Source organism: Lampetra planeri, chromosome 10 (assembly GCF_965212315.1).
Source record: "Lampetra planeri chromosome 10, kcLamPlan1.2.h2, whole genome shotgun sequence".
Lineage (NCBI taxonomy): Eukaryota > Metazoa > Chordata > Hyperoartia > Petromyzontiformes > Petromyzontidae > Lampetra > Lampetra planeri.
The window spans coordinates 8,253,728-8,264,087 of record NC_136116.1 but is presented as its reverse complement, the minus strand read 5'-3'; the positions used below and the strand labels follow the sequence as shown (position 1 = coordinate 8,264,087).

At 54.8% G+C, this 10,360-nt stretch overlaps 1 protein-coding gene across 1 annotated transcript; it reads left to right on the top strand.

Moving 5' to 3' along the window:
- Positions 1 to 611: 611 nt before the first annotated feature.
- On the top strand, positions 612 to 9,583 carry LOC144720964 (homeobox protein Hox-A4-like). Its single transcript, XM_078598187.1, has 2 exons — positions 612 to 2,506; positions 7,589 to 9,583. The coding sequence occupies exons 1-2, from the start codon at positions 1,999 to 2,001 to the stop codon at positions 8,068 to 8,070; spliced, it is 990 nt and encodes a 329-aa protein (XP_078454313.1). The 5' UTR covers positions 612 to 1,998; the 3' UTR covers positions 8,071 to 9,583.
- The last annotated feature ends 777 nt before the right edge of the window (positions 9,584 to 10,360 follow it).

Here is a 10,360-nt window from a genome sequence, read left to right as displayed (position 1 = left end):
TGCTGCTGCTGCTGTTCCTGCTGCTGCTGCTGTTCCTGCTGCTGCTGCTGCTGTTCCTGCTGCTGCTGCTGCTGTTCCTGCTGCTGCTGCTGTTCCTGCTGCTGCTGCTCCTGCTGCTGTTGCTCCTGCTGTTCCTGCTGCTGCTGCTCCTGCTGCTGCTGCTCCTGCTGTTCCTGCTGCTGCTGCTGCTCCTGCTGCTGCTCCTGCTGCTGTTCCTGCTGCTGCTGTTCCTGCTGCTGCTGCTCCTGCTGCTGCTGTTCCTGCTGCTGCTGCTGCTGTTCCTGCTGCTGCTGCTCCTGCTGCTGCTCCTGCTGCTGCTGTTCCTGCTGCTGCTGTTGCTGCTGCTGCTGCTGCTGTTCCTGCTGCTGCTGCTCCTGCTGCTGCTCCTGCTGCTGCTGTTCCTGCTGCTGCTGTTCCTGCTGCTGCTGCTGCTGCTGTTCCTGCTGCTGCTGCTGCTGTTCCTGCTGCTGCTGCTGTTGTTCCTGCTGCTGCTGTTCCTGCTGCTGCTGTTCGTGCTCCGCTGTTCCTGCTGCTGCTGTTCCTGCTGCTGCTGCTCCTACTGCTGCTGCTGTTGCTGCTGCTGCTCCTACTGCTGCTGTTGCTGTTCCTACTGCTGCTCCTGCTGCTGCTGTTCCAGCTTCTGCTGTTCCTGCTGCTGCTCACTACTGCTGCTGTTGCTGCTCCTACAGCAGCTACAGCTGCTGCTGCTGCTGCTGCCACTGTTGCTTCCTGCTGTGTATCAAGTCCACAGTCATTGCTGCAAACGGAACAAAAGGAACGGCATTGGTTGGCTGGTTTTGTGCGCCGGGGCCCCCGCTCATTTGTAACGAAAGCCTTCTGCCCTCTCCAACACAATCCAACACGAAAGCCTTCTGCCCTCTCCAACACAATCCAACACGAAAGCCTTCTGCCCTCTCCAACACAATCCAACACGAGTCTCACCACGGTCACCACCACGGTCCCTCCATTACTGCCCTGGCTGCAGCTGCTGACACTGTTGACGGGTTTTTGTTGTTGTTCGTTTCATGGTGCATTGTGGGTTTAATTTCGCGTTATTGTTTGGTGAGGTTATGTGTGTGGGTTTTTTTTTTTTCGCCAAGTGCATCCAAGCAGAGGCTTCGCAAATATTTGTGCATACTTGAACCCATAATCCGCCATCAAAGGCCACTTCGCCGACGGACACGTTGAAAATCTATTCTGTTTGACTTGACAACAACACAAACTACACACAGTGCGAGGCCACGCAACGTGGAGTAGAATGGTCGCGTGGATGCGCGAGGATTGTAAATCGGCTTTAAGTGGAAGAAAAAAAACAACGCAAATTTAAACGTCTTCATTGTGATTTAATTATCGCCCGATTAGGCTATTAGTCAGGTCTATTGAAAAAAAAAGAAAATGCAAGTACATCACTCGTGCGGCGATTAACAATTAACGCGCCTCATTCAAACCGTCCTGCACGAGCACTGATGGCGATGATGCACCGCACCGGCGTGACATGCACGAACTTCTTATTATTCCACATTCGTAATTGTTCACTCGTGCATCGCTACAATCATCATCATCACCACCAACCATCATTACCACCAGCACCAGCATCATCATCATCGTCGTCACCAACACACTTCCATCGACGAGTTGTTTAGCATTCATTGCGAGTCATCGGTGCTGCTGATGCTGTTATTATCATCATCATCATTGTTGCTATCGCCGCCGCCACCACCATCATCATCATTTGGGGGGGCGGGGGGCGTGGGGGGGAGACGTCAAAAAACGCGAAGTCCCGAGTGAAGGAATCAAGTGGCCGGGAGCTGCTTGCTGCATTCATCTCGGCACGTTTCCTTATCCGGGCTTTCGAGCGCGCGCTCCCATTGGCTGAGCGCGTCACATGCGCCGACGCTAAAATATACAACGATCGCTTTTGGAGGTGGGCTTCCCGCGACAGCAAAACGACAACGGCAGAAAATATAGCATCTCCGAAACACCCCAGCAAAGAAATTAATGGCCATGAGTTCATATTTGATCAACTCCAACTACGTCGACCCCAAGTTCCCGCCGTGCGAGGAGTACTCGCAGGGAGACTACATCCCGGAGCCGAGCCCCGAGTACTACGGGCAGCCGAGAGACCCGGGCTACCGGCAGCCAACGGAGCCCGTGTACCCGCAGCACGCGGACTACCCCGAGCAGCCCTACCACTGCGGCGAGCCCGAGCCGGAGGGTCTGGGCGCAGCGCAACCTGCGCTGCAGCTGGGCGGCGGTGGCGGGGTGGTCGCCGCCGCTGCGGCACCGCAGGCCGTGACCCCGGGCCCAAGAAGACAGCAGCCGCCGCAGCAGCAGCAGGGACACTTGATGCGCGGTGCCCTGCACCACGATCCGTGCGGGGAATCGGCGCCTGCGTGCACCCAGCAGATGGGCGCTGCTGCGTCTAACGGGCTGGCGTGCAGTAAGCAGCAGCAGCAGCAGCAGCCTGTAGTCTACCCGTGGATGAAGAAGGTGCACGTGAACACTCGTAAGTAGGACCACACACGCTGCTTGCTCCGCTTTTGTTCCGAGCCGGCGTGTTTTATTTTTGTGTGTTTCTATCGCGTGGCTGCGTCCCGACCCCCGCGCTCGTTCGCTCGCTCCCTCTCTCTCTCTGGGTGTGCCAGTGGGTCCCCGTAGACTCGCTGGTCTCGGGGAGCGCTGGCGTGAATTGCACATTACCGAGATTTATGTCGCCTTAAAGGACGACGCGGCGGCCCCTTTCATAATATTTATTGCGGCTGGTGGTTTATGGGCCTGAGCGGGGCTCGCATTTTTTTTCTCTCTCTCTGAACTGGGGATGCCCTGGACGCGTGGTGGTGGTGGTGGTGCAACTGTGCTGACGAGGAGGGCACTTCGTGGTTCCCGCCTATGGCTGCTGTCAAGTCTCGCCGCCGTGTTGTGTGTAAAAGATGCTCTTCTCGGCCACGCGCGCTTTCCCCAAACAATAGCGGCCAGTGGCAGCAGTGGCGGCGCAACGCGCACGCACGGTGGCCGGGCACGGTGGCTGGAGTCTATGTGCCGTCGTGCTGTTTAACAGCCCCAGTTAAACACACGTCAGCTCGGTGCGCGTAACGACTTGACGTGCGCGCTTAAGTTTTTATTTTATTTTTACCGCTTCTCGTAAAAAAAAGCATTAACGCAATAAAAAAAACACGCACACACAGGCGCGCGCGCGCATATCGCTGGATGTTTTTTTTTCTTTTCTTTGCCCAGAAACAAATGTAGCCATTTCCATAGCGCGATTAAATGCGCATTAACGCAATGCTCGACTCAAATCACAGTCCGCGCGTGTGTTTGTGTCGAGCGAGCGCGCCCTGTCCGCCACGTTCTGTTTAATTATTGCGTTACGAGCGGCGTGGCGAGTGTTGTTGATACCGATGAAGACGGGGCGGTGGGGAGGGGGGGGTGGTAGTTTAGTGGCTGTGACATTCGTGGGATACTCGGCTCGTCCCGCGTTTTCATCGCAGCATCGGCGGCCGCGTTAGCTCTGTGCTCTTCGTGCGTGCGCGCGATGGATATTCCATCGAGGCGGTTGAAATATTTCCACTCGTAGTAATAATAGATTTTTTTTTTAAACACACATAAACAAAGATATACACTCAATCTTTCCCGCAACCCTTGGGTGAATTATGCGTAAACAATAAATGTATCGCTTTTAGACTGTGGCTGCAGCGTGCGTCGTGAAGTGAGAATTAATGCGATGGAGATGGTAACGATAATGGTGATAAGACATTCCGCGGTTCACTGTACGCATGGGCAAGACGCACACCACTCACTCGCAACACACACAGCACTCGTACACACACACACCACTCATATACACTACTCACATGTACAACACTCATTCACAACACACACAGCTCCCATACACACACCAATACTTACACAAGCAACACGCACACCACTCACTCACAACACACAGCACTCGTATACACACAATACTCACATGTACAACACTCATTCACAACACACACACACCACTCGCTCACAACACACACAGCACTCGTACACACACCAATGCAACACGCATACACAATCGAATTACACACACACAACACTCGCAACACACACACAGACAGCCCGCGCTCCCTCTGCAATATTCACGGCCATGTATCGGCTCGACATAGCGTGCACAACAGCTTCGGCACACCACGCGTCTCTCTGTGCCGTGCAAGCACACGATATCTTCAACGTGATTTAAAAACGCATTTTTAAAACATTTCTTTAAGCAGCGAGATGTGACTCGACGATGCTTTTGTAACAATGCGACCCGCGGGGGCATCTTGCAGAAACGCTTCTTATATTCGCCTGCGCTCCTTGTTTCTGAACTGTTACCGCGAAGCGTGGTCCCGGCCTCGTTTTGGGGGCTTTGCCCGCCGATAGCTCTCCTCCTGCTCGTGATTTGTGTTGGAATAAGAAGAAGTCGTCTGTGTTTCTCGCGCGAAGAACCGGTTCAGTTCGAGTGGGCTGCATCTCCGTCACCCACACACCCACACACCAATATACACCAATATACACCCACACCAATTTACACTCATCCACACACCCACCCACCAATATATACACGCACACACCAATACAAACCCACCCACACACCCACCCACACATCAATATACACCCACCAATATACACTCACACACCCAACCACCACAGGGACACAGGGCCCGAGTTCCAAGCTGGTTGCATCTCGCGGAGTTTCACTGCTGCCCGCCCCCCGTGTGTGCTTGCTCGAGTTTACTTGTTTGGCTGTTCACATCATGAGGTTGCTGTGGCATAGTGCGGTGGGGGATGGGAAGTCGGAGGAGGGGGGGGGGTAGAGAGGGTGGTTTGCAGCGTCTCGTGGGGAGCGGTGGCGTAGCGGTTAGTGCGCTGCGCTACAAACGTGGCGACTCGAGTTCGATTCCCACTCACGGCCGCCGCCCCCAGTGACGATTCTCTGAACCGGTCCTCGGCCTCCCCTAGGTCGACTCGGCCGCAAATGTGTACCTGGCGCCGTCTGTAAACATCGCCACTGGGGAGACAAAGGCGGCCCGGCGTGGTGCTGGCCACCCAACCCCCTCGTGTGCCGTGCCGACCTTCATAGGTGCTCGTTAACAGCACTGGCCCACACAGTCCGTTTAAAAGGCTACACGGGGCATCCTTCGTCTTTGCTCGGCAGCGTGCCACCGATTTGTAAAGCTGCGCCGTGTGAACGCGCTGTAGTTACGATGGGAGAACTGTGATCACGCTCTGCTCGTTAGTGTAATGATGGTGCGTTTGAGTGTGTGGTCTCGTGTGTGTGTGTGTATCTTCGTGTGCGTCTCGGGTGTGTACGTGTGTTTAAGTGCGAGTACGATTGCCGCTCACGACCGACATTAGCGACGATGATCTGAACCGATCCTAGGCCTCCCCTAGGTCGACTCGGCCTCAAATGAGTACCTGGTACGATGTGTAAATAACATCGACGCGAGGTGAGACAAAGGCGACCGGGCGTGGTGGCTTACCACGCCGGCCTTCGTAGGCGCTCACGAAGAAGAACTTGCCCCGGAAGTCTGTTATGGTTGTTTTTGATGTATGCGCCTGTGTATGTGTGTGTGCCTCTATCGGTCTACTCGTGTGGTGTGTGTTCACTAGCCGTGCTTGACGAGAGGTCTGTGGTACGAGGGATCTAAGCGGGGGTCCCTTGTCCAATGTCACCCCCCCCCCCGTCCGCGCCCTCTTTGTCGCCTGGCGTCTGGGCCTCTCTGTCCCGTGGCAGTTGCACTGCCTGTACACAAGTACTACACACGCCACTGCGTGTGTAGTACTTGTGTACGCGTGCATGTCTCTCTCACTCACTCTCTCTGTGCATGTAGATGCTGTGTGCGTTTTTCCACTTGTACTCTGCGTGTGCATGTATTGCATTGCGTGTGCGTGCCCACGTTGTCTGTGTACGTGCGTGTCTTTTGTGTACGTGGAGAGCGGTGGTGCAATGGTTAGCGCAGCGCACTACGAAATTCGGCGGCCCGAGTTCGATTCCCGCTCGCGTCCAGCATCAGTGACGATTGTCTGAACCGGTCCTGGGCCTCCCCTAGGTTGACTCGGCCTCACGAGTACCTGGTGCGGTGTGTAAAAATCGCCACTGGGGAGACAAAGGTGGTCGGGCGTGGTGCTGGCCACCCACCCCCTCGTGTGCCGTTTCGGCCTTCATAGGCGCTCGCTAACGGCACTTGCTCCTATTGTCTGTTAAGGCTACACGGGGGCTCTTTGTCTTTGCACTTGACGCGTGGGTCCGTGCGTGTCTTTGTGTTGGCGTGTGTGTGTGTGTGTTTACCCGGGTACCCAGTGTAGTCTGTCTCTCTCGCAAATAGTTTCCCGAAACAACGTTTCAAGGCGTAAAGGGAAACCCGTTCTTTAATTTGTGAGCTAATTTGGGAGGAACACGCAGTAGCCCGAGACGTACAAAGTAAGCGTTTCGCTATCTTCTAATGCACGCGCGACGACGTTTTCTGAATCCACTACTGGATGAAGGCCTCCCCCCACGCATGCCATGTCGTATAGCGGGGAGTTGTTTTGACCATACTTCACCAGAAGTGGCTAAAGGTGTGATTCCGTCAGGCCAATGGCCTTTCGGCCCTTGTATCGAGACGGACATCTGGCCTCTCTGCTACATCGGACACACGGTGGATGTTGGTGACGCCGACATTTGCGGCGTTTTCGTCCAAAATAATAACCGGATGACAATCGTGGCTACTGTCGAGAGAAGTAAACAATTCACGCACGCATTGGCACCAAGCACTCCTTCATCAAGTTGAGCAAATATTCCAAACGCGTCGAGGCTATACCGGATGTATTCGAGTCCTCGTCATCGTTGTGGCGACCTCCAAGAGACCGGTATTGACGTTCGTATCAAAGACAAAGATCCCCCGTATAGCCTCAACAGACCTTTTGGGGCAAGTGGTGCTAGCGAGTAGCACCTCCTGAAGGCCGGCACTGCACGCGAGGGGTTGGTGGTCAGCACCACGCCCGGCCGCCTTTGTCTCCCTCGTGGTGATGTTTACTTCGCCGCACAAGGTATACTCATTTTAGGCTGAGTCGACCTAGGGGGGCCCGGAAATAGTTCACTGTAAGCGAGAATCGAACTCGGGTAGTCGGGTTCGGAACGAAGCGTGCTAACTGCTACACATTCAAATCGGGTCCATCCTTTTGAAACACCCTGTATACTGTATACCCATACGTATGTATGTAGACTACGTACGGTGCGAAAGAAGTTCATCCGTGGTAATCGGAGGTGCCGGGGGTAGGGACAACAAACTAAACACAAACAACTGTTTTAAAGAAATGAGTTTTCAATCTGGATGATGATTTAAAAGTGCATAGCTCCAGTGGCTTCCAAGTATCGGAAGAGCGTTCCAGACGGCCGCAGAAGCGCGTTCGAAAGCGCGGGACGCGGCGACAGTCTTTGTACGATGGCCAGCCACGCGCGCGCACACTCGCGCTACAATCACGAGCGCTGCCGCTTTGGACGTGCGAAGCTCCTCTCACCTGGCGACGATTGCCTGTTGCGTGGTGTGCTCCTGCCGCTGTCTCCCCCACCCACCCGCCCCAGTCAACCCCAACTACACCGGCGCGGAAAGCAAGCGCTCGCGCACGGCCTACACCCGCCAGCAGGTGCTCGAGCTGGAGAAGGAGTTCCACTTCAACCGCTACCTCACCCGCCGGCGCCGCATCGAGATCGCCCACTCGCTGTGCCTGAGCGAGCGCCAGATCAAGATCTGGTTCCAGAACCGGCGCATGAAGTGGAAGAAGGACCACAAGTTGCCCAACACCAAGATCCGCTCGGCCACGGCCACCGCCGCCACGGCCATCGCCACCGCCGGCGGAGGCTCCTCGTCCTCGGGCGGCGGAGGAGGAGGCCCCGACACTCCGTGCGGTAGCGGAATGGCGGTGACGGTGGCGCCGGGCTCCGTGGCGGCCCACGCCGCGTCGGGCCAGAGCGGTCCCGCCGGTGGCGCGGCCTCAACCGCCGCCGCTTGCAAAGGCGGTGGCCACCAGGCCCGCGCGGCCGATGGCTTGAGCAGGCCCTTGTGAGGAGGACGAGGCGAGCGAGCCGTGGCCGTGATGGTTGCTGCTGCTGCTGGTTGGTTGGTGATGTTGATGTTGTTGTTGTGTAGAGCAGAGGGACTTTAGCTGTGCGGCGGGATAGCAGCAAGTCGAAGTAGAGTAACGAGTTGGTGTGCTGTGGTAGCCGCCTCCTCCTCCTCCTCCATCATCATCATGAGTATTCATCGCTGCTGCTGCTGCTTCATATGAAAGGGAGATGCAACTCGCGTACATATCTGGCTCGTGTTTTCTGAAACCATGTACAAAAAACAAAGACACACAATTGCATACACACACACACACTCGTACGTACAAATACGCCGAGGTTTTGTGTACAGGGTAAAGAAACATGAATGTTGAGGCTTCGTTAAAGTAGAATTAAGATTCCCCCCCCCCCCCCCACCTGTTTAATCAGGTCCTCTCCTCGCTTATCTCTCTACTCATTCTCTGTCCGTGACTCCTCGCCTGTCTCTCTCTTTCACCTGTGTGGTGCTCTGGGATGCATTGTTTTAAGAGCGCCTCTGTACAAAATCTAAGTTGGTATTATTGAAGTAGCTGACGTTCCATTGACATACCGTGTCAACCCACACGGCTTATATACCCCGTATTCGTGTACAGGGAAATTGAGTTTTCAGGTCCGTACGGCGTACAGCCGTTTCAATACGGGCAAAAAAAACATGTTTTGTCCATTTTGTTTGTGTTTTCTCTCTTGTGATGGGACTTTGTAGGATAAACGTTGAGATTTCTCAGTGCACGGGGTGACCAATAAGTTCTGAATCGGCCTGTAATAAGGTCGGCACTGATAAGGGGTTGACCGGTATGAATTGACGTCATCACATCGCTGAATCGGCGCTCTTTAAAAAAGAAAAGATTCACAGACGTAATCTTTTCACGACTTTGTTTACAAACAAATCACTCGCGAAGTTGCATACACTTCGACACACACGCGCGTGACACATGCACACGTGTGACACACACGCACGAGTGACACTTACACGCACGTGACACATACACACACGCACACGTATCCTGGCCGCGAGCCCCAAGAAAACGAGCGTGTCACATTGGTCGTACGTTTTGAAGTTACGCCTTCCTTTTTCGAAGAGTCGCAGCTTAACTCGGATTGTGTTTTAGTATCGGCGTCGTCGTTGTCGTCATCACCGCCTCCGCCACGGTGGGATATGATCGCTGTATTTGCCATCCATCGTGTGTGTTCTATTCGTTTGGACCAATCGGTGGGGGGGGGGGCGTCAGGGCCATCGATCGTGAGCGAGCTTCAGGTGATCTCGCTTGCTCGCTCGCTCTCTCTTACGGGGACCACAGCAACTGCTGCTGCTGCTGCCGTTGCTTTTGTCAATTGCAGACGACTGCGGTGTCCGTGTCGCCGCGTATTTAAAACGCCGCATCACTTTAATGCACAGATTTTTGTTGTTGTTGTAATCTATAAGGAAAACACAGGGTACGTTTTTATTTTATTGGCTGCATTACAATCCAGTGCGGAAACGTTTTGCCTCATTTCAACGCAGAGCTTACGGAAGCTTTGTTTATATGTGTGTGGGTGTGTATGTTGTGTGTGTGTGTGCGCGCACGTGTATGACCGTATGGGAAGCGGTGGTGTAGCGGTTAGCGCGCTTTGCAACGAACCTGGCGAACCGAGTTCGATTCCCGCTCACGGTCAACAACAGCACCAGTGACGAGTATCTGAATCGGTCCTGGGCCTTCCCTAGGTCGACTCAGCCTCAAAATGAGTACCTGGTGCGGTGTGTAAACATCGCCACTGGGGAGACAAAGGCGGCCGGGCGTGGTGCTGCCCACCCACCCCATCGTGTGCTCGCGAACAGCACTTGCCTCGGCAGCACGTTTAAAGCTGCAGTGGGGGGAGGGGAATGTTGCGTGGAGTTGGTGGCGTCGTGGTTAGCGCAGTGGGTTACCACCATATCGTCGGCGACCTGTGTTATTCAACGTCCCGGTCATTGGATAGCCATCAAGTAAGTGGCACTTCGTTTTTTTGAACTAACTTATGTGTTTGGCCTCCCCTAGGGTCGACTCGGCCGTAACCGAGTTTGGAGTACTTGGCCGAAGTTCATTGTTTAAACGTCGGCAAGGCAAGACGCGCAAGGGCGGTCGGGCGTGGCTGTCTGACCGCGCCGCGCGTCATGCGCGCGCCTTAATAGGTGCTCGCAAAGCGGCACTTGCCTCTGAACAGTCTTAACGCTAAAGGGTGGTGGGCGGGGGGGGGGGGCAAGGGAGGGGGGTATCTGTGTATTTGTGTACGTGT

Coding starts and splice junctions, on each gene's coding strand:
- LOC144720964 (XM_078598187.1), top strand. CDS start 1,999: ATGGCCATGAGTTCATATTTGATCAACTCCAACTACGTCGACCCCAAG. Junction 2,507..7,588: donor GAAGGTGCACGTGAACACTC/GTAAGTAGGACC, acceptor CACCCGCCCCAG/TCAACCCCAACTACACCGGC.